This window comes from Brachyhypopomus gauderio, unplaced genomic scaffold (genome assembly GCF_052324685.1).
Source record: "Brachyhypopomus gauderio isolate BG-103 unplaced genomic scaffold, BGAUD_0.2 sc60, whole genome shotgun sequence".
Classification (NCBI taxonomy): Eukaryota; Metazoa; Chordata; class Actinopteri; order Gymnotiformes; family Hypopomidae; genus Brachyhypopomus; species Brachyhypopomus gauderio.
The window spans coordinates 786,260-811,259 of NW_027506881.1; the positions used below are offsets into that span (position 1 = coordinate 786,260).

Consider the following 25,000-nt stretch of genomic DNA (forward strand, 5'->3'; position numbering starts at 1 on the left):
GAGCAGAGGGCAGAGGTGGGTGGAGACATGATGTCTGTAAAAAGAGCAGGAATTGGCAACTGTGATGAAAAATAAATAAAAACTATTTTTTTCCCCCAAAGTTACTGTGTGTGAGCACATTTCTCCATATCACCCCAGGGGGAGCTGTTGGTTTGGTACTGTTTCACTATTCTATTTGGCATTGTGGCCCACTGTGTGTGTTTGTGTTTGTGTGTGTGTGTGTGTGTGTGTGTGTGTGTGTGTGTGTGTGTGTGTGTGTGTGTGTGTGTGTGTCTGTATTCTTGATGTACTGTAGCTGTGTTTAGCTCACCAAGTCTGACTCTAGCTCTCATGCATGTGAGAGAGAGAGAGAGAGAGGGAGAATGAGAAAAGGAGAGAGAGAGAGAGGGTGTGTCAGAGTGAGAAAGGAGAGAGAGAGAGAGAGAGAAGGAGAGAGAGAGAAAGGAAGGGAGAGAGAAGTCGTCCCAGAGACATTTTGTATGAAATCAGTATTAGAACTTTCAGAGATGAAGCATAACTTCACTGCCCAAATACAGTGGAGAGTTTCTCATTAAACCACATTAAACTATGATCTGCTGGACTGGATGACAGAATTGTGACGTTCTTTGTGTTCTGCACACTGATAGTAGGAAGAAACCACAGGCCACACCCACAGGCCACACCCACAGACATTCACAGACTCCGCCTTCCACCTCACCTTGGACCACACCACCCTCCTCCGCGATGAAATATTATTGCTGTTGCCATAGCGATGTTGGTCTGTGGTCCAGTCCCCCTCTTTTGGGTTTGTTGCCAGAGAGGGAGTCGGACCAACCTAAACACACACACACACACATACACACACACACACACACATACAAACTCACACACACACACAGAGACACACATACACACACAAACACGGAGACATACACACACACATACACACGCACGGAGATACACACACACACACACACACACACACACGGAGACACACACACATACACACACACGGAGACACACACACTCACTGTATGACTCTCTTTCTCTCTCTCTCTCTCTCTCTCTCTCTCTCTCTCTCTCTCTCTCTCTCTCTCTCTCTCTCTCTCTCTCTGGTGAATGTCAGCAGCAGTACCTATTGTCTCTGCCAGCAATTTTCTGTTCTCATATTTACATGCCTTATTTTAATTCAGCTTAATTTATCTATTTAACTCAGTCTGCACCTCAGTGCACTTTATTGTAGATATACAACTTTGCACACGGTTTACAATGTATGTTTTGTGTGTGTGTTTATGTGTGAGTAAAAGTTTTACGTTGGTGATGTTACTGTTAGTTATTGTGCACTGGGAGCTACTGTAACCAAACACAAATTCATTGTATGTGTGAGAATACTTGGCCAATAAAGCCCGATTCTGATTCTGATTCTGAGTAATAGCTCCTGAAGGGTCTATTAAACACTTATTGATAGTGAACAGCAGTTCCAGTGACCCCTGACCTCTCAATAACACACCCTTTTTCACTATAGTTTTCTACTCATTGCGGTGTGAGCCAGTAATTTGCCAAATTAGTTGAGTGTGTGTGTGTGTGTGTGTGTGTTTGTGTGTGTGTGTGTGTGTGTGTGTTTGTGAGTGCAGGCAGGCAAGTGTTCGTGTACTTGGCTGGTTAGCTGGAGGCTACGGTTAGTAACCGAGGACTTTCTAATCTGTTTTGGCTGAGAGTTCAGTAGGGAGATTTACACACACACACACACACACACACACACACACACACACACACACACACACACACACACACACACACACACATACAAACACACACACACACACACACAAACACACCCAACTGCATCGTTGATGAAATAGAAGTTCATGATGTGTTTTGAGATATTTGAGCTGACAGCAATCACTGACTGCTTACCGCTCACAGCACAGAGGTGTGTGTGTGTGTGTGTGTCTTCTTTCTTTACTCTCTTCTCATGGTCATGTGTGTGTGTGTGCAAGCTTGTGTGTGTATTTCACAAATGTGTCTTTGTGTGCGCGTGTGTGTGCATGTATGTGTGTGTATTTCACACAAGTGTGTCTTTGTGTGCGTGTGTTTGTGTTAGTCATTTTGTGTATGGGTGTGTTAGTCATTTTGTGTGTGTTAGTCAATTTGTGTATGCGTGTGTAAGTTATTTCTCATGTGTATTAGTTAGTCATTTTGTCTATGTGTGTGTTAGTCATTCGTGTACTGTATGTGTGTTTTAGTCATTTCATGTGTGTGTGTGTGTGTTAGTCATTTAGTGTGTGTGTGTTAGTCATTTCATGTGTGTGTGTTAGTCATTTTGTGTATGTGCATGTTAGTAATTTTGTGTGTGTGTGTGTGTGTGTGTGTTAGTCTTTTCTTGTGTGTGTGTGTTAGTCATTTCTTGTGTGTGTGCGTGTGTTAGTCATTTCGTGTATGTGTGTGTTAGTCATTTCGTGTGTGTGTGCGCGTGTGTGTGTGTGTGTGTGTGTGTGTGTTAGTCATTTCGTGTATGCGTGTGTTAGTCATTTCGTGTGTGTGTGTGTGTGTGTGTGTGTGTGTGTGTGTGTGCGCGTGTGTGTGCGCGCGCGCGCGCGTGTGTGTGTGTGTGTGTGTGTGTGTGTGTGTGTGTGTGTTAGTCATTTTGTGTATCTCTCCTTGGCTGGCTGCTGAAATCAGTTCAACGTTCCCCACACCAGAGTGTAACCTCTCCAGTGGATTAGTCGCTATGGTGACACCACTGTTTGTTGTGGGTGGGACTCACAGTAAGGCAAACATTAGCATCTGGTAGACTGAGCGCTGTTGTCTGCAGCATTTAGCATGGGGCATTACACAGGCCTAACACACGACCCCTAACTTCAGATAACCCCTAACCTCAGATTACCCCTAAGCAATAACCCCAGATAACCCCTAACACGGTGTCTTGGTGGTTAGCACGTTTGCCTCTCAGCACTGGGGTCTTGGGTTCAAGTCCCTATCTGAGTGGAGTTTCCATGTTCTCCCCGTGTCTGTGTGGGTTTCCTCCGGGGTCTCCGGTTTCCTCCCACAGTCCAAAAACATGGAGGTTTGGTAAATTGGCCCTCCCTGATTCCCTGACAAAGTGTGTGTCTGTGTGTCTTCATGTTCAATAAGAAGCAGTTGTGTGAGTGTGTGTGCATGAATGTGTGTGTGTGTGTGTGTGTGTTTGTATGCCCAGTGGTGGATGGTGCTCTGCCACTAGGGTCTGTCCTCTCTCCCCTTCCTGCACCCCATTCAGTCCCCCAGGGGGTGTGGCTTCTGGTAGAGAGGACGCTGTGTGTGATTGGCTGGCGCTTCTCGCCAGTGTGTGATTGGTTGTGTAAGACATGTTAAAATTGTAAAGTGTTTTTGGGTGTCTTGAACGGCGCTATAACCTCAACTAACCATCCATCCAGCCAGTGTCACCACCTCCACAACTCTGTGTTGCCCAGCCTGGTCAGGCGAGTGTTTAAATAAATGACCCGTGACGTCTGTGTAAATCTGACAATATTGTTTGGACTGTGTGTGTCAGACAACTGTGTTGATAATGTAAATGCTGTAACAGTCATACCACTGCTAGAAGGTAAATGATACAAGGTGTGTGTGTGTGTGTGTGTGTGTGTGTGTGTGTGTGTGTGTGTGTGTGTGTGTGTGTGTGTGTGTGTGTTTGCAAGCATCTATATTCATCAGTGTTCATCTACATGCATCAGTGTATGCATGTGCAAAGTTTCATTTATGAATCAGCCTACGTGCTGAGCATAGAGTTCAACACTAGTGCCTTTAACTATGACATGTGACATGACAACATGTGATATAACATGTGACGACATGTGATATGACATGTGACATGACATGTGACGACATGTGATATAACATGTGATGTCGCTCCAGGTAAAAACCACAAAAACACCACAACCAGGAAAGATGGCTGTACTATAACTGTAATGAAGAAGAGGCATGAAAGTGCATTTACGTGTGTGTGTGTGTGTGTGTGTGTGTGTGTGTGTGTGTGTGTGTGTGTGTGTGTGTGTGTGTGTGTGTGTGTGTGTGTGTGTGTATGTACGTTTGTGCAAGACTTTATGTATCACACATCACAGTAACGTGTCACTGCAGGAGAGGTTGTAGGGACAGTCATGGTCCTGTGGTAAGGAACTGGTCTTGTGACCAGAGGGTCGTGGGTTCGATTCCCAGACCTGAGGCCATGACTGAGGTGCCCTTGAGCAAGGCACCTAACCCCAACTGCTCCCCGGGCGCCGGGCTAGGGCTGCCCACCGCTCTGGGCACGTCAATCAATCAATCAATCAAAGTTTATTTGTATAGCGCTTTTCACAACACATGTTGTCACAAAGCGCCTTACAGGATTTAAAAGGTTAACAATACTACGGGTCCAGAACCCTAATGAGCAAGCCAAGGGCGACAGTGGCGAGGAAAAACTCCCTAAGATAGTGGGGAATAGGAAGAAACCTCGGGAGAACCAAGACTCAAAAGGGAACCCATCCTCCATTGGGCGGCCCGTTAACACACAGATTACACAAAATACAGACAAATACACAAGTCACACACAAATCACACAATCAGACTAAGTAAAGGTAAAAATGAAAGTTCTGGGTTATGATATTGTCACTGTAAATGTCTGTTGATGAACGCCAGGCTTTCATTCCGTGTCGGAGCAGCGATGCTGGTATTGTAGGCTCCGACTGCAGTGTTACTCTCCAGGTGAACCTCGGAGAAAAGATACGAGATGTAGTAAATATGTAACAGATTAATCAAAGGCCAAACTAAACAGATGAGTCTTTAATCGAGTTTTAAACATTGAGACTGTGTCTGAGTCCCGAATAGAGGCAGGAAGATTATTCCACAATTGTGGAGCTTTAAAAGAAAAGGCTCTTCCACCTGCTGTGATCTTTTTGATCCTAGGAACAGTTAATAACCCTGCGTCCTGCGAGCGAAGTGAACGCGCTGGGTTATATTGTTCAATAAGTTCACTAAGATAGTCTGGAGCTAAGCCATGCAGCGTTTTATATGTTAATAAAAGTATTTTATAGTCAATACGGAATCTAATTGGCAGCCAGTGTAATGACGATAGTACGGGACTAATGTGATCAAACTTTTTAGTTTTTGTTAAAACTCGTGCTGCTGCGTTCTGAACCAGCTGGAGTTTGTTTATCGATTTACCAGAACATCCAGCTAGGAGACTGTTGCAATAATCTAAACGAGAGGATATGAATGCATGGATTAGTTTTTCTGCATCACTAATATTTAATATGTTTCTAATTTTGGCAATGTTGCGCAAGTGAAAGAACGCTACCCTAGTTATATTATTAATATGTGTATCGAACGAGAGAGCTGGGTCTATTGTGACGCCCAAGTTCTTTACCTCTGCGCTGGGGGTTATAGTAAAAGAATGTAGATTCAATGCTGCATTATGTATCTTGTCTCTCGCAGCCCTAGACCCAACTATTATCAATTCTGTTTTATCGGCATTTAGTGCTAGAAAGTTACATGCCATCCAATGTTTTATCTCTTCTACACATTTCTCAATCTTACTGTTTGCGCCTAAATCATCGGGTTTTGCCGATAAATATAGTGTCATCCACAGCCCCCTAGTAATCACTAATGTGTGTGTGTGTTTGTGTGTGTTTGTGTGTGTGTGTGTGTGTGTGTGTGTGTGTGTGTGTGTTCTAACTGCACAGATGGGTAAAAAGCGGAGGACAAATTTCGATTGCGTTGAAAAATCACAATTGACAAAATACGGCACATTTACATTTTAGCTGAAGGTGAGACAGCTGTCTGTTCTGACCTCACTTCCTGTCTCATTGTCCATCCTTCCATGTCCCATAAGCGTCCTACAGTGATGCGTTAACGTCACGTGTCCTTCAGAGGTCTTCACCAGCTGTATCGCGTGTACACATACTGTTACTCATATTTAGTTGACGCAACTGCATACAAAAGACCTGCCACCAGATGGCAGTGTTGAGCTCTGAGTGTATACGCCTGTGTTCGCGAGACACTGTTGCACGTCGTGTTAGACTGTAAGCCTTTATTTTATCATTCTGAGCCAATGAAGATTATAGATGTTATGCAGAGCATCTTAAAACACCCTTATTTGTGATAACGTGTATGTGTGCACACAGAAGCAGAAGAATGCAAGATCTTCATGATTATCTCCATGATGATTCCACAAGAAGTTTCAGCACATCTGTCCTAATGCCTCATTACAGCTATCACCCCTGCGATAACACACACACACACACACACACACACACACACACACACACACACACACACACACACTCACTCACATGCATGTTTTGGTTGGGGTTTTTTAAGTAGAGATTGAAAGATAGGGTTCACAAGGCATGGAGTCCCTCTGGAAATGTGATCTCATGGGACACTAGCTGTTAAATTGTCCAGGAAAAATGGGGACATCAACTAGCACTGCAGACGCATGCAGCCGGTGTGCTGTGGGCCTGCAGCTGTACGCAGCCTCTGCTCTGCAGACCACGCACAGCTGTCCCAGCACAGAACCCCCTGCACACGCACTGCTAGCGTGCTAGGCTAGCGTGGGAAGCTTTCAGCTCCAGCCCATAGTGAAGTGTCCAGTGATCCACGTACATGTGAACAGATGTGCGTTTGTAAGTCAGTTTCACAGCATTCCTTCAGCTCTGTGAATTTCCACACAGCTTTAAAACACAAACACACACACACACACTTACACACACCCACACACACGCACACCCACACACCCACACACACGCACATCCACACACACACACACACACACACACACACACACACACACACACACACACACACACACACACACACACACACACACACACACACACACTCCTGCTTCACACATCGTTGGCTGCTTTTCCATCGTACGTCATGTTGCACAGCTGGGCTTGAACCCCCCCCACCCAGGATTAAAGCCATCCGGGCGTGCGTCTCAGTCTCAGAGACACTGCTCTGCTTGAACTTAACCTTGTCTTACAACCTGAAAGATGTGCTCACACTCAGAGTAACAATTTCTGCTGTGAAACATCAACGTTTAAAAAGGCCCCAGACGTAGATTCAGCGCTACGTCTGTCCTTTACGAGCGGGACACACGGCTCTCCCGTCCTCCTGCGGGACGTCCGGCCCATCCAGCGTCTTCTGCATGCGTGTCTCGCGATGGCGATGAGGGTGGTGTAGAAATGTGAGCACACTGCAGACGCCATGACGCAGACTCTATATTTAGAGTTCTGACCTCTGCGCTCACTAGACAGGGAAAGGTCATCTCTTCACTACATAGTGCTCAAGTGCACACACTCTCAGATTAAAAACAAACAAACTGAAAACTGCTGTAGATGTTTAGTTGATGATTCTCTGGGAATCATCGTGGTGTATGATCATTACAGCCGTCGTGCCACGCAGACAGCACCACTGTGCAGACACCTGCAAAACCACGCTTTAGCGAGGGCAGCGTTGTGCCCATGTCACATGACTACGGCTGCCACAGCCCCCGTGCCTCTGAACCTTGGACAACGATGTCCCTGAACCTGGGACTACACCCTCTCTGGACTTACTGTCCCCCCTGAGACAGGGCAGAGTTCACTCCCCCGCTGGGTCAACACGCTTAATGCTGAACACGTTTCTAGACGGTGGGGATTAATTACAGCTGTGTTAGCCGTTCACATGTGCGTGCGTGTGTGCGTGCGTGCGTGTGTGTGCGTATGTGTGCGTGTGCGTGCGTGCGTGCGTGTGTGCGTGTGTGTGCGTGCTCCAGCACACACATTTCCTGCCTTTCTTTCCCAGTGTTGAATTGCCTTCTGCATTCTTTGGGTGTCATAAAGGGCTAAAGTGTGTGTGTGTGTGTGTGTGTGTGTGTGTGTGTGTGTGTGTGTGTGTGTGTGTGTGTGTGTGTGTTGAGGTGGAGTAAGAAGTTTATATAAAGCCTATAATAATGATAAAGCCTCGCTTTAAGAAGCCACAGAGTCTTTTAACAATAGATCGTTATTCTGTGGGGTCAGGAGTTTGGCTTAGGGTTAAGGTTAGGCTCTGACCTTTATCTTGTGGGGTTAGGGTTAGACCTTTATTTTGTGGGGTTAGGGTTAGGGTCTGACCTTTATCTTGTGGGGTTAGGGTTAGGCTCTGACCTTTATTTTGTGGGGTTAGGGTTAGGCTCTGACCTTTATTTTGTGGGGTTAGGGTTAGGGTCTGACCTTTATCTTGTGGGGTTAGGGTTATGCTCTGACCTTTATCTTGTGGGGTTAGGGTTAGGCTCTGACCTTTATCTTGTGGGGTTAGGGTTATGCTCTGACCTTTATCTTGTGGGGTTAGGGTTAGGCTCTGACCTTTATCTTGTGGGGTTAGGCTCTGACCCTGGACCCTGGACCCTCTCGTCTGTGCTCCCAGGGGCAAAAGGCTGAGCTGCGGCTGGCTGGCCACAGCAGGACGGGCACAGAGACAGAGACATTGTTGCCTTATCGCTTCACGCTCCCGCAGGACACAGTGACTGTATTTAAAAAGGGCAAAGGAAATACGGGGAAAGGGAAGAGGTTCAGAGGACGGATCTTCTCAGCAATGAATCTCTAAGCAAATGAAGTGTGTGGAAGTGAGTGGAAGTGTGGCAACCTCTGCAGGGTTAACAGGCAAATGTGCACACGTGAGGGAGAGAACATGTATGTTTATTTGTGTGCACACGTGAGGGAGAGAACATGTATGTTTATTTGTGTGCACACGTGAGGGAGAGAACATGTATGTTTATTTGTGTGCACACGTGAGGGAGAGAACATGTATGTTTATTTGTGTGCACACGTGAGGGAGAGAACATGTATGTTTATTTGTGTGCACACGTGAGGGAGAGAACATGTATGTTTATTTGTGTGCACACGTGAGGGAGAGAACATGTATGTTTATTTGTGTGCACACGTGAGGGAGAGAACATGTATGTTTATTTGTGTGCACACGTGAGGGAGAGAACATGTATGTTTATTTGTGTGCACACGTGAGGGAGAGAACATGTATGTTTATTTGTGTGCACATGTGAGGGTGAGAACATGTATGTTTGTTTGTGGGTACACGTCAGGGAGAGAACATGTATGTTTATTTGTGGCTGGGCACACGTGAGGGAGAGAACATGTATGTTTATTTGTGGGCACTCGTCAGGGAGAGAACATGTATGTTTATTTGTGGGCACACGTGAGGGAGAGAACATGTATGTTTATTTGTGGGCACTCGTCAGGGAGAGAACATGTATGTTTATTTGTGGCTGGGCACACGTGAGGGAGAGAACATGTATGTTTATTTGTGGGCACACGTGAGGGAGAGAACATGTATGTTTATTTGTGTGCACACGTGAGGGAGAGAACATGTATGTTTATTTGTGTGCACACGTGAGGGAGAGAACATGTATGTTTATTTGTGGCTGGGCACACGTGAGGGAGAGAACATGTATGTTTATTTGTGGGCACACGTGAGGGAGAGAACATGTATGTTTATTTGTGTGCACTCGTGAGGGAGAGAACATGTATGTTTATTTGTGTGCACACGTGAGGGAGAGAACATGTATGTTTATTTGTGTGCACATGTGAGGGAGAGAACATGTATGTTTATTTGTGGGCACTTGTGAGGGAGAAAATATGTATGTTTATTTGTGTGCACACGTGAGGGAGAAAACATCTGTTTAGGCTGTTTGCACTGAGCCTGTTTAACTGCTTCAGTGAACCAGCCTGCAAAAGTCATTCTGTCCTGAGAGCTGGACAGGAGTGAGACAGGACTGGAGTGAGAAAGGACAGGAGTGAGACGTGTTCGTGTGAGAATGAGGGAGAGAGAGAGAGAGAGAGAGAGAGAGAGAGAGAGAGAGAGAGATCTTCTATAATCTTCACAAACTTTCATGTAGTCTCCAGTTGCAGTGGGAACACGGATGGTGAGATGTAGTCTGTCCACATCTCTCTCTCTCTCTTTTTTCTTCATTCCCTCTCTCTCTCTCTCTCTCTCTCATTCCACACATCTGTCATGGGACTGTCGTGAATACGGCTGTACCTTCAGTTCCTCTTACAGGTTATCATCTAACGGTGTTCTTCTGCTGTGCTCCACCACGGGTTGTATGACTCACACCCTGAAGTGACAGCACGTCTGTGTGAACATTCAGAAGCACTTTGTTTGCACAGCTGATGATGGATCTCTTACAACAGTACACTGCACCCACTCCAGATCTTCTTTGGATTACATATAATTGTACATTTACATTTACGGCATTTAGCAGACGCTCTTATCCAGAGCGACTTACAAAGTGACATAAATGTACAAAATGTCTAAATGCTGCTGTTGGTAAACCAGAGCAGAGTCTCTAAACCAGCGTTTGCCCAGTGGCCCCGTCGCCTTCTCAGAGTAATGTGAACACAGTCTGTGTTCATTACTCTCCTGAATATGTTTATATCTCATGACCTTTTATTAGTAAACCCATTGTGAGTTTAAGGTCGCTTTGTTCTTTTGTATGCAGCTGGAAACAGTATCAGCCCTGCCCCGCTGCCCTTTACACCACCTTTAGACCACCTTTATAACCACCTTTACACCACCTTACACCTCCTTTACACTACCTTACACCACCTTTACACTACCTTTACACTACCTTACACCACCTTTACACCACCTTTATAACCACCTTTACACCACCTTTATAACCACCTTTACACCACCTTACACCTCCTTTATAACCAACTGGGACTGGAGTCGCAGACACTGCGTGTCTTCACGTGCAGCGTTTCGCTGGAGCGGTGCAGGGCGCGAGCTGTTGTTGAGCGTGTTGTTGGGAGGAGAGAATAGTCGCGCGGAGCGGAGGGGGCGGAACTCACGTGCGAGGGGGCGGAGCTCACGTGCGGGGGGGGGGGGGGGGGGGCGGGGAAGCCCGCAGCAGAACCGACACCCCGGGCACTTATTCACTCACGAGCCCGCTCCCGGAGAACCGCGCACTCTCGTCTGTGCTGGAGAGTTGAGAGCGTGTTTTCGCTCCGAGCGCCTCCTTCTCTCGTGCAGATTTACCCCCGAACCTGCGGTGGTTCCGCTGGCGGAGGACCGAGCGGAGAACCGAGCTGAGCTCCTGAACCCGACCGTCGGAGTAGTTCGGGACGGTCGTGCAAACCGGATCTGTAACTTCGGAATCGCGCTTTGTCGTGGAAAATAAACGAAGTCCGATGGAATATAACGGAATGGACCCAGAAGTTAAACTAGTGATATTATTGAATATAAGACGCAGACTTGCTTTAATGAACTGGTGAACTTTATTGGGAATGATAGACGACACTCTTAGACCAAAACAAACCAGTTGCTTCTTTTTAAGGACTCGGATTATACACTGAGCAGTGTGTCGGATTATAAAACCGTGTACTGCTGGTTCTGGTCCTAGTCCTGGTTCTGGTTCTGGTTCTTGCACGCTCTCGCTATGGAAGCGGATCAGACTCCCAACGAGTCTCCGGCTGCCGGCGGCGTGTCTGACAGTTTCTCGCAGCTTTGGTCGGACGTGATGGGGATGTTGGTAAGTTTAACTGGGACGGAACCACAGGACGGTCATAAGTAACCCGTCCAGTCCTGGACCTGTATGGGCTTCATTATCAATGCAGTGCGCGTGGTTGGGGGTTGCAGCGGAAACTTTATTCACACTGTTGCACCAAAACACGGGGCAGCAAACTCTGCTTCACCAGTGATTCTTACTCAGTAGCAGGACATTAGAGGTCTTCTGGTAGTCTTCAGTGATTCTGGATGGTAATGTATAGATCCAGCAGGCTAAACACATTAATTAACCCGTAATAATAGTCATTTGGTGTTTCTTTAACCTGAGGGGATTTGGCGGTGCAGGTGAAATAACGTCGCCGTCTTTGACTTCTTACACTTTATATTAACAAATATATTTGGTTCCTTTGATGAGAGCAGACCTGGGTATCTATAACTGGGCAGGTTTATGCTGTAATTATATTAATATTTTGATTGTTTTAGTGCAGTGCGTATTAAAGGCACACAGCACTGGCCAGAAACGTGTTAACAGTCTTATTTACTGGATATGAGTGCCATCACACAGATAAAAGTGTCAGACACAACAGCAATTTCACTGTCACTTTGAAGACTGAGGTGTGAATGTGGTGTGAGGGTGTGTGTTATAATGTAGGCTCATTCAGCTGTCTAAATGTCAAACATCTGACCAGTTGCAAAGAAAAAACCCTTTAATTTACAGAATCTCCTAATGGTTGTGGATCCTGAGCTTTGATTGGGTCCATTGCTACAAACGCTGCATCTTTTGGCAAGACTGGTCAGGTCTTATATGTAAAAATAAACATATATCTCCACTGTTCACCATGTCAGTGTTGTTCAATGGCTTTTGTCTGCAGGGACACAGAACTTTGTGTGTGTGTGAAAGAAAGAGAGAGAAAGGGAGAGAGAGAGTGAGAGAGAGCCCTTTTGAGCACCTCCCAGGCTCAGCTGATCTGAAAAGATACGCAGTTGTATTATGACTGGCCTGTGAGACTTGGCTCTGTGTTGCTGTAGTAGCGTAGCAGTATGCCTGAGTGAATGCTACTCAGTCTTTATCTGTGGGCTATGAACCTGTGTGTGTGTGTGTGTGTGTGTGTGTGTGTGGGGAAGGGGCATCCATTTTGTCCTGGCCAATTGAATGAATATTGGGCATGAGTCCAGGTTTTATTTTGGTTAAGTAAACAGGCTGGGTCATGTCCGTCTCCTGGTGCAGCAAAGTCTTGAGTCGAGAGACGTTGGCCAGTGAAGGTGCTGGCGGCCACACTTGTTCTGTAACAGCCCACAGCACCTGAGCACTAAACAAACCTCTCCTGTCCTCTCACCAATACCACGGGCAGACAGACCTCACTGAAGTGCTGATACACGTCTCTCAGCCTGACGATGACACTCTGAGGTTTACCCAGCAGTCTGTGGGTCACGTCGTGTTGCTACCGAGAACTCTGGCCTGGGTGTGATTTCAGGGCGGTCAGTACTTTACACGCACTAACAGACGGGTTACGCAGTTCAAAAGCGCGTTAACTGCTTCCGTCTTTTCAGGAAGCCTCAGACGTTTGTGGTCTAGTCCTCGAGGTGTGAGAACGGGAAGGCTGTCTGGGATCTAAACTTTGCCCTCACAAATATGTATATATATTAAATATCCCTGTAAAACAGCCTTCTCTGTGTTTATCTAATCGTAGATTGTGAATGTTGATTTTATTGGGTTGGCTTTGAGTATATTTCTATCAGCTCCGTTATAAAGAGCAAATCCACTGAAGCTAAAGCTCCATTTCAGGGGGGAGTTGTTCACTAGGGGGTTGTGGTACTAGGACACCTCTTCAGACACGCTCTCCAGACACGCTCTCTAGTGACACTGTCAGCTTCTTCCTGTGGCCAGACAGCCTCCACAACGTTACAGGTCCTGGTCTGCGTGTCCCCCCATGGATGGACTGGTGGCCAAACCCTGAGGAGGTCTGTGTGATGCACAGTTGCTCTGCGTCTTTCCCCACATATGTGACGGAGCGCTCAGCCCTGCTGGTGAAGACTTCCCCAGCCTAATCAAACCACAGGAACTCACTCAGTTTCGTCTCGGTCCTTTGGCCTTACTATGCTAACTGCGTACGACGACTATCTCTCCAGCGTCCTCGGGGCTATTTATTTCACTGTGGTATTACATACTGTGGTATAACATGAGATTCTAATGTACCGATCATCAACACAAATCACTTTATTATACCATAATAAAAAAAACTAAACACAAGAAAAACCTACAAAAAAAATTAATTCAAATTAAAAACAGGAATAATTGATTATGTATGTATTTACCCCCTAAGGTTAATTGTTGCTATGGCCTCTACTGCTGAAATTCCCAGGGGTTTCTGGGTAAGATGTCGTAACTGTTCCAGGGTTTTGATGTTTTTAGCAGCCACTGCATCTGTGTTTAGTGCTTTGATTTCTGGAGGTGAACTGTGGAGGTTTAGATGGAATAAAGAGTGGTATCAGAGTGAGGAGTGCAGAGAGTGAGGTGTGAGGGGTGAGGAGAGTGAGGGGTGAGGGGTGAGGAGAGTGAGGGGTGAGGTGTGAGGAGAGTGAGGGGTGGCAGAGCGTGAGCTGCTTGTGTTCCGGGTGTCCTGGACTTTCTGGTTCAGCCTTCTGAAAACTGACCCACGCAAATACAGGAGTGTGGTAGAGTGTGTTCCAGGAGTGTGGTGGGGTGTGTTCCAGGAGTGAGGTGGGGTGAGTGAGAGTGTGCACCCTGATGAGCTCATGTGTGTAACAGGCCCAGCTGAACAAGCTGAACAGGTGCTGCACACTAGTCCTGTATGGCAGCTATACCAGTCTGCACAAATATGGAGAGGCCAGCGATAGATCGTTCTGTCTATCTATCTATCTATCTATCTATCTATCTATCTATCTATCTATCTATCTATCTATCTATCTATCTATGTGATCATCTTGTTTTTTTAGTTTGCCACATTCAGCGGAAAATTGCAGATGATTCGCTAGACGAAAAAATGTTAGGAAAACTAAATACATATATTTAGTCAAATATATATATTTTAATACTGCTTGTAATTGCTAAATAGTTAATAATAATTGCTAATTATTTATTAAAAGCTTGTTGAGAATGCTGGTGCCACTGTAACGCAGGACTGTAAGTCGGTAATGTCAGCCATGTCTCTGGGGCTTGATCTGTGTCTCGTAACGGCCATGACGGAGACCATGGTGCTGCATCCTTGAAGAAGAACACATGTCTGTCTTCAGCATGTCTCTGCTATCTGAGGTCACACAGCACATTCCACGGGTGTGCATACAGCAGCGTGAGGACATTGCTGTCAGCTACAGTCAAGACGCTGGACACAGTTGCTGGACCAGATCCCATCGGTGCAGGACATCAGTGCAGGACATCAGTGCAGGGTGCATGTCTGCCAAACCTCAGCCTCTGGGTTGCTTCAGCACGCTGTTTATGCTTGTGTCCTGCACTGTTTCAGGGCAGAGCGACTTGGTCGGTTAGCTAATCACGTTTTGTTCAACCCCGGGGTGAGCTGTGGCGTTTGTCTTCACACAAAGGCATCCAACATGGGATCACTGCCAAGGTTCGCATGGGTCCAGCGCATACTGGTTCTAGTGTGACACGTGCATGCACTGGTTGTAGTGTTCTTCATCATCGTGTTCTTCATCATCGTGTTCTACCATCCTCTCTCCACCCGGGAACGAGGTCATTCGGGAGGAGCAACAAGAATGACAGCATACTCCACACCAATATACTCCACACCGACATACTACATACCAACATACTCAACACCAACATACTCCACACCAACATACTCCACACCAACATACTCCACACCGACATACTACATACCAACATACTCCACACCAACATACTCCACACCATCATACTCCACACCGACATACTACATACCAACATACTACATACCAACATACTCCACACCAACATACTCCACACCGACATACTACATACCAACATACTCCACACCATCATACTCTACACCAACATACTCCACACCGACATACTACACACTGACATACTCCACACCAACATACTCCACACCGACATGCTACACACTGACATACTACATACCGACATACTCCACACCGACATACTACAAACCAACATACTCCACACCGACATACTATACGCTGACATACTACACACCAACATAATACACCGACGTACTACACACAGAGTCGGTGTGAGGATGTGGATACAGCCAAGTGCCGTCAGGACTGAGATGGACTGCAGTGTCTCAGATCTTTGAGACGGGACTGTCTCAACATTTTTGATGTTTATTTTGAATGTTCCTTTCCTGTATCTCTGCAGAGAAACTGGGCACCCACCTAGAACCTCCAGTACACGGAGGGATGACGTGGTGGCTGTCACCCGAACCGGTTTAGCCATCAGGCTGGAGGTGGAGGCACAGGAGTAGGGCCACGCTGCCTGCTGGCTGGGTTGTCCTCTTCTGGAGTGTGAGGGAGTGTTCCTCTGAGTTCTCACTCAGTGAATCACGCCGCAAGGCCTGACCTCACACCTCACCACATTCTCACTCACAGATTTGCGTAACTTGGCACGACTCCTTCACACTGTAATATGTGGTTCACTTGTTCACTTACACATGCTCAGGCTCAGAGTTCGCACTGAACTCACGACGGCAGCTGGAATCACTACAGCAACACAGGGTTCGCATCGTTACCTCACTCTGGAACGTTTGGTTCGATAAGAACGTGGGCGGCGTGAGCAGTGTGATCTTGGCGGCTGCCTCCAGCAGATGTGTTTGGCTGTGTGGGGATGCGGGCATGTCTTTACATCAGACAACATTACCGGACGGCCTGTTCCTTCCTGCTTAACACCAACATCCTGTCTGCCAGGACTGTGCAGACAAAAGAGAAGAGAAAATATTTTGCCATCTAATGACATTAAGCAGAGGAGCTCGGTGGTCAGGCTTGGCTGATACGTGGAAGTAGACGACTGCTGGTTCTGAAGAGGGTTGGAGATCAGTATACAGGTCATTAGAACAGCTCAACATTAGAACAGCTCAACAGCAGAAGAGCTCAAGCTTGCTGTAACGGTTCGACTCACCATAGTACACCCATAGTTCCCATGTGCTGCAGGAATATTTGGAACTGGCATAACTGTTGTGTGATCCCAGAAGGCTGCAACCTTCTTGCTGATCTAAGGCAGTTAAAGAGTCTTTTCTTTCCTTGATAAATGCGGTTATTATTCACCACCCTGTATAACTATTGCATTTGGAGAAGGAGAAATTCCAAGAACGTTGATCACTCGGTTCTGCTGAATAGATCCTGAGCCCCCAAGTTGCTCAGCATCCTTACACCAGTGGATAGGAATGCTGGCCTGGAATGTCTCTGCACGAGGAATGTAGGAATCCCAGTAATCTGAGGCAGCGTGTTTGGAGAGCAGGAGTGTTGGGGGGATTGGTGGGTGAATGTTGGGTGGGTGAGTGGTGGGGCAGTGCTGTGAGAGTGTTGGAGGTGTTCTGAGGGAGTGTTGGGTGTGTGGTGGGGGAGTGTTGGGGGATTGGTGAGGGAGTGTTGGGTGAATGTTGGGTGAGTGTTTGGTGTGTGGTGGGGGAGTGACGTTCCAGTGTTTCAGAATCCAGGCTCAAAACGCTTTGACTCCTTTCAGATGAAGTTTTGTTCATTCTCGCCAGTAATTCTCACTCTTCACGCAGCTGCTTACCTGATTGGTGGTTTTTTGGACCAATGGTAATTCAATTTCAGGGTTCTTACAGCATAATGACAAAGCTGCCATGTCGTCTTATAGTTCTGATACAATGACTCATTGTCGTTCAGAGACACACAGGAACAGCGTTGGATGTGAACTCAGTGGTGTTCTGCCTCTAGTTTTGGGACAGATCCTGGTCTGAGGGGCTCATAATGAAAACACAAGCTCTCGTCCTGATCCTTGGCATATCGGCCCAAACCCAGACAGGCTCTGGTTTCACCGTGTGAGCCCCACACTGAACTCACGTTAGTGAACCCACTAACACTGAACCCACGTTAGTGATGCCCACACTGAACCCACGTTAGTGATGCCCACACTGAACCCACGTTAGTGATCCCCACACTGAACTCACGTTAGTGAACCCACTAACACTGAACCCACGTTAGTGATGTCTACACTGAACTCACGTTAGTGATGCCCACACTGAACCCACGTTAGTGATGCCCACACTGAACCCACGTTAGTGATGCCCACACTGAACCCACGTTAGTGATGCCCACACTGAACCCACGTTAGTGATGCCCACACTGAACCCACGTTAGTGATCCCCACACTGAACCCACGTTAGTGATCCCCACACTGAACCCACGTTAGTGATCCCCACACTGAACCCACGTTAGTGATCCCCACACTGAACCCACGTTAGTGATCCCCACACTGAACTCACGTTAGTGATGCCCACACTGAACCCACGTTAGTGATGCCCACACTGAACCCACGTTAGTGATGCCCACACTGAACCCACGTTAGTGATGCCCACACTGAACCCACGTTAGTGATGCCCACACTGAACCCACGTTAGTGATGCCCACACTGAACCCACATTAGTGATCCCCACACTGAACCCACGTTAGTGATGCCCACACTGAACCCACGTTAGTGATCCCCACACTGAACTCACGTTAGTGAACCCACTAACACTGAACCCACGTTAGTGATGTCTACACTGAACTCACGTTAGTGATGCCCACACTGAACCCACGTTAGTGATGCCCACACTGAACCCACGTTAGTGATCCCCACACTGAACCCACGTTAGTGATGCCCACACTGAACCCACGTTAGTGATCCCCACACTGAACCCACATTAGTGATCCCCACACTGAACCCACGTTAGTGATGCCCACACTGAACCCACGTTAGTGATCCCCACACTGAACTCACGTTAGTGAACCCACTAACACTGAACCCACGTTAGTGATGTCTACACTGAACTCACGTTAGTGATGCCCACACTGAACCCACGTTAGTGATCCCCACACTGAACCCACGTTAGTGATGCCCACACTGAACCCACGTTAGTGATCCCCACACTGAACTCACGTTAGTGATGCCCACACTGAACCCACGTTAGTGATGCCCACACTGAACCCACGTTAGTGATGCCCACACTGAACCCACGTTAGTGATGCCCACACTGAACCCACGTTAGTGATGCCCACACTGAACCCACGTTAGTGATCCCCACACTGAACCCACGTTAGTGATCCCCACACTGAACCCACGTTAGTGATGCCCACACTGAACCCACGTTAGTGATCCCCACACTGAACCCACGTTAGTGATCCCCACACTGAACCCACGTTAGCCAGGTAGCAGGAACAATAATAGAAGCACATGGAAAACAAGGTTAGCAAACACAACACCCAAAACATCAGAAACATTGAACTAACACAGACCACCCCACCCAAACCACTCCATCCAGACCAGCCCGCCCAGACCTACATTATGGAGTTCTCCATACTCATGCTTCACACATTCACCCCTCACTTCACACAATCAACCCACTCTCCACACATTCACTCTGCACACATTCACTCTCCACACATTCACTTTCCACATATTCACTCTCCACACATTCACTCTCCGCACATTCACTCTCCGCACATTCACTCTCCACACAGTCACTCTCCGCACATTAACCTGCACACATCCCCCTCACTCTCCACACATTCACTCTCCGCACATTCACTCTGCAAACAGCCCCCTCACTCTCCACACATTCACTCTCCACACATTCACTCTCCACACATTCACTCTGCACACAGCCCCCTCACTCTCCACACATTCACTCTGCACACAGCCCCCTCACTCTGCGTGTGGATGCAGGACTCCTGCTATCCTGCTACTAGCCGACACAATGACAGGATGTGAGTGTTTGGCAGAGCCACGGGGAAGGAAGGCGGTTCTGGTGAGCACGGGGCCGGGCCGCTGAAAGCCCTTTCTTCTCCACTGGGAGACGTGTGTTCAGACCTCCAGGCTGGTGTGGGCCTCACTGTGTCTTTTTCAGAAGTTATTCATATTTTTCTTGGGAAAGTGACAACATGAAACTTTGCTTAGTTAATTGGGATTCTTGGGCTTGTCTTGATCACTCCTTTATGTTATTTCAGTGTTTGTTTGTTTTGGAGTCACGGGGTAGTAAGCCTGAGGCACACACACACACACACACACACACACACACTGAGGTCATAGGCAGGCAGCTCCGCAGCTGAATGGATGCAGTCACACAGCCAGACATCTGCAGGGGTCATTGTGTGTGTGGGTGTGTATGTGTGTGTGTCTGTGTGTGTGTGTGTGTGTGTGTGTGTGTGTGTGTGTGTGTGTGTGTGTGAGAGAGAGGGAGAGAGAGAGAGAGAGAGAGAGAGAGAGAGAGAGAGAGAGAGTGTGTGTGTGTAGCTGAATGTCTTGGTGAATAAGGGATCACCAGCATTCGGGCCACAAAAACTGCTTTCAGTGCAAATTACAATGAAGTAACCACACAAGGGCATGAAAACAATATGTAATGTGAAAAAAGAGAAAGCACTTTCACTCCAGAGAGAGTAATCTCACTCCAGAGAGAGAAATCTCACTCCAGAGAAAGTAATTTCACTTCAGAGAAGGTAATCTCACTCCAGAGAGAGTAATCTCACTCCAGAGAGAGTACTCTCACTCCAGAGAGAGTAATCTCACTCCAGAGAGAGTAATCTCACTTCAGAGAGTAATCTCACCTCAGAGAGAGTAATCTCACTCCAGAGAGAGTACTCTCACTCCAGAGAGAGTAATCTCACTTCAGAGAGTAATCTCACTCCAGAGAGAGTACTCTCACTTCAGAGAGAGTAATCTCACTCCAGAGAGAGTAATCTCACTTCAGAGAGTAATCTCACTCCAGAGAGAGTACTCTCACTTCAGAGAGAGTAATCTCACTCCAGAGAGAGTAATCTCACTCCAGAGAGAGTACTCTCTGTCACTGCAGACACAGACAGAGCAGGTAAGAGCTGAAGTGTGCAGAGTAGGTGGGACAGGGTGTGGGAGGAATGTGGTCAGTGACTGTCTGGAAGTAGTTACAGACATGTGCAATGTAATATTTTAATTAAGGGTTTTGGAGTGTGTGTGTGTGTGCGTGTGTGCGTGCGTGTGTGTGTGTGTGTGTGTGTGTGTGTGTGTGTGTGTGTGTGTGTGTGTGTGTGTGTGTGTGTGTGTGTGTGTGAATAAAATCCTTTGCTATGCTGATGTGGGCTAGTGCCGTTGCAGTGAGCCTAATTAAAATGGCGTGCCTATGACAGCTCTTTAATGAAGTCTGTCCAGGCGTGAACGTTTGGAACCTGCACGTGATCAAGCACGTGCCCATCCAGCCATAAATAATGACCTGTAATAGGCCTGCCCTTTGACCCAGAAACAAGCTATTTAAATCACACGCAATAGCACACATGGACAGTCATGGATATTCCACACAGACGCAGTTTTGAACTTGTGTGCTTTATAAATCACCTCATGGACCTGTCTGCTACAGGCCGTCCTTAGGAATGTGAAGTGTGTTTTGGTTCAGCTCTGTCTAACAGTTCTTGTCTAACCAGCTTTGTTTCTCTCTCCCTCCCTCTTTCTCTCTCTCTTCCTCTCTCTCTCTCCCTTCCTCTCTCTCTCTCTCTTTCTCTCTCTCTCTCTCTCTCTCTCTCTCTCTCTCTCTCTCTCGTAGGATGGCTCTCTGGGGAACATAGACGATCTAGCACAGGAATACTCCGAGTACTACAACACGTGCTTCAGTGACGTCAGCGAGCGCGTTGAGGAGCTACGCAAGCGGCAGGTCTCTCAGGAGCTGGAGATGGTGAGCCCCGTCCCCAGCCCCGCCCCCTGCCCCTCCCACCAGCATGCCACCGGCACCTTGTCAATCATGCAGTGAAAGTGATCTAACACATCATTCTTTAGATATAGGTTATACAAGAATACACATCACTTTGCAAAAAGTTAGGAAACCTTATGTACGTTTAGTCAAGAATGATAGACATAGACAAGCACTATATAGACCAGTACCACAATACATAGACCAGCACTATATAGACTGTCACTACATAGACAAGCACTATATAGACCAGTATTACACTACATAGACAAGCACTATATAGACCTACACTACATAGACCAGCACTATATAGACCGTCACTACATAGACAAGCACAATATAGACCAGTCCGACATAGACCAACACTACATAAACCAACACTATATAGACCTTCACTACATCACATAGACCAGCACTATATATACTGTCACTACATAGACAAGCACTATATAGACCAGTACTACATAGAACAGCACTACACAGACCAGTCCGACATATATAGACCAGCACTATATAGACCAGCACTATATAGACTACTCCTACATAGACTATCAGTATATAGACCAGCACTATACAGACCAGCCCTATACAGACCAGCACTACCTGAGTCATCTGGCCATTCTCTAATGATGAAGAATGCTATAAATCTTCAGGGAGGTTTTGCCTGGCTGGTGTCTTCACAGCCGCGTCGACCGTCAAACCAGCGTTGGCGAGCGTTACCTCAGACGGCTCTCCGTCCACACTGTGGAAAGGGCGGGAAACCACTGCATTTTTCCCCTCAGTTCAGTTCTTATTCAGTTTCACAAAATGGCCTCCGCAGACGTATGGTCACAGCTGAATTTACTCCCTAAGACGTATTTCAACTTCAGGAAATTTCTTTTTTTCTCTGTATCGTTCTCACACTCTCATGCTATCTCTCTATCTAGCCCTCTACCTCTCTCCCTCTCTCTCCCCCTCTCTGCCTCTCTCTCTCCCCCTCTGTCTCCCTCTCTCTCCATCTCTCTCCCTCTCTCCCCCCTTCTCCATCTCTCTCTCCCTCTCTCTCTCCCCCTTTCTCCCTCTCTCTCTTCATCTCTCTCTCCCTCCCTCTCTCTCCCCTCTTCTCCATCTCTCTCCCTCTCTCTCTCTCCCCCTTTCTCCCTCTCTCTCTCTTCATCTCTCTCATCTCTCTCTCTCTCTCTCTCTCTCTCTCTCTCTGTCCGTCTCTGTAGTCGAAGTATCTGCAGGTCTTGTCCGTATCATCTTTATCCTACACATCTCTCCCAACGTGACTCCGCCCACTCACAGTGCTTGTCTTCCCAGACCTCCATGCTGGGGATGCAGTGCTATTGGCCACCCTGGGAGGGTTGCTTAGTGACCACAGACTTCGTCCAAACATGCAGCTACATGCCCCCACCCCTTTTCCCCAAAAGAAGCAAAGCAAAAAAAAAAACATGAAGTGAGAATGAAAGAAAACATTCATGTGCTTCTTCTCAGCTGTGGAGGCGGAGCCTGACGGGGGGGCGGGCCGTGTCAGCTAAGCTTGCGCAACCCGAGCTCACAGTGTTGTGGGATCTGTTGGTGTTGTTGTTTGTTTATTTTTGCCACGCTATTCTCAGAGAAGGAAGCACAACTCATGTAGTGCTGCATGAACACACCAACATCTCCCATATTTCTTAGAGTCTCATTGGCCTTGGCAAGCCATATGTTTGCTTGTGTGTGTGTGTGTGTGTGTGTGTGTGTGTGTGTGTGTGTGATGTATTCCAGTAATTCCAGTGTACTGTTGTGTAACTGTGGTGGAAACAGGATGTTTTAAACATGCCCTTCATCACTTGAGCAAAAGTACTAATTTCTCAGAAATGTCCTGGTTCTGACTGTCTCTACGTCGTTTACTTCAGTACATTGTGTTTACTCACTTGGAGAGAGAGAAAAGAAGGTAGATGGATGGATAGATAGATAAGACACGTCTTATGGTCACTGATCGGGGCAAAGGCTAGTCCGCTCTCAGTCCTGGATTAGGCTTAATCTGAGACTACAGAAAGCCTTTGATAATCTGCGTTAAAGTGGTTTACTTTAGGTCTGCAGCCTTATCATGTCCAGAAATCCAGCGATTATGCTGCTGGAGATGGAACAAGGCAGTCTGGGATTGGCCCGAGGACAGAGACGCCGAAGTAGGACACTGGTGTCTTTAATGTCTTTGGTTTCAGGCCATGTGAGGAGGAAGCTCTAATCTGGTGTCCCAGGGTAGAGACAGCTGTGGCTTACAGACGCCAACACAGGATTCAGCCATGTGGATTTAACGGAACATTTAGCACTGTCCACAGCTGGAGTTAGACCAGCCCCCCCAGTTAGACCAGCCCCTCCAATTAGACCAGCCCCCCCAGTTAGACCAGCCCCCCCACCAGTTAGACCAGCCCCCCCAGTTAGACCAGCCCCTCCAATTAGACCAGCCCCCCCCCCCCCCCCCCAGTTAGACCAGCCCCCCCACCAGTTAGACCAGCCCCCCCAGTTAGAGAAACTTTCTCTCCATCTCTCTCTCTCTGTTCCCCCACTCTTTTTCCCTCTCATCCTCTCATCAGTGTGTATGACGAACACACTCGTTAGGTTTGTCTTCTGGCTGCTTTTCTCACACGCTTCATAACTTCAAACTTCTATGTTCCATCTTTGTTGGAGAGATGCTGAAGATATTTGAAGTCTTCTGTGAAATGATGGATTGTTGAAACCTGGCAGTTCAATATGAAGTCACATTTTTCTGAGTTGGACTTTTAAAGCAGTCATAATGCTGTTGACATTTACTCGAATGATATTTACGAGTCTCTTCTGTCGTGGAACCTTTTTAACTCCAAGAACATTAGGTGAGGAGGTGCTGAGGGAGAGGAACATTGTGGGTCAGTAATGGCTCCATGTAGGTTCTCCTCTCCTCCCTCCCTTCCACATGACCCCTGTGCCTGAGGCATGTAGAGGTCACGCCAGATCAGAGGTCAGGACCTGGGCATCCCTGCCATGCAATCCAGGATATCTAGGGTGAAAGGTTGCTGACCCTAGCCGGACCACCACACAGAAACTCATTGTCATTTTTGCCGTTGTTATTCCATGGTGGAGGAGGCAGAGTCTGTCGTGTGCCAATGGTGAGCGTGAAGTGTAACATACGTGATGGCATACTGACCAGGAAGAAACTGACCTTGAGGACCTCCCCCTGACCTCGAGGACCTCCCCCTGACCTCGAAGACTTCCCCCTGACCTCAAGGACCTCCCCCTGACCTTGAGTACCTCCCCCTGACCTCGAAGACTTCCCCCTGACCTCAAGGACCTCCCCCTGACATTGAGGACCTCCCCCTGACCTTGAGGACCTCCCCCTGACCTTGAGGACCTCCCCCTGGTGCATGCTAGCTCTTCCTTTTAGCTCCAGGCCAGAAGTCCCAGCTCCCAGAAGCTCTGTGCTCTCACTTCCCTGTTGCGGCCGCTCACGGCGTGTTTCGATTCGTAGGCACTGGGCAGCAGGTCTTTCCTCACAGCCCTGAGACACTACACTGCTTCCTCACTGTAGAATATCATATTGAGCTTTTCAGCTAAATAAGTCATGTGACGTTTGTTAGATTAGGTACACTTCCTATAATACCCTTACATGGTTTCCCTCTCTCTCTCTCCCTCTCTCTCTCTCGACATGTGCCACATGTAGGTGTCTGTAGGTATGT

The 25,000-nt window shown here is 47.4% G+C and overlaps 1 protein-coding gene across 6 annotated transcripts in view; it reads left to right on the forward strand.

Annotated features, from left to right (window-relative positions):
* The window catches only part of sash1a (SAM and SH3 domain containing 1a), a 266,532-nt gene that overhangs the window by 201,713 nt on the left and 39,819 nt on the right, over nucleotides 1–25,000 (forward strand). For 4 of the 6 annotated variants that reach the window (XM_076988058.1, XM_076988059.1, XM_076988062.1 and 1 more), the window contains exon 2: nucleotides 21,183–21,311. In XM_076988058.1, the coding sequence (XP_076844173.1) occupies nucleotides 21,183–21,311 (129 nt within the window). Of the gene's footprint in view, nucleotides 1–10,886; nucleotides 11,501–21,182; nucleotides 21,312–25,000 lie in introns of those variants that run through there. The other 2 variants (XM_076988060.1, XM_076988063.1) reach the window with 1 other exon arrangement.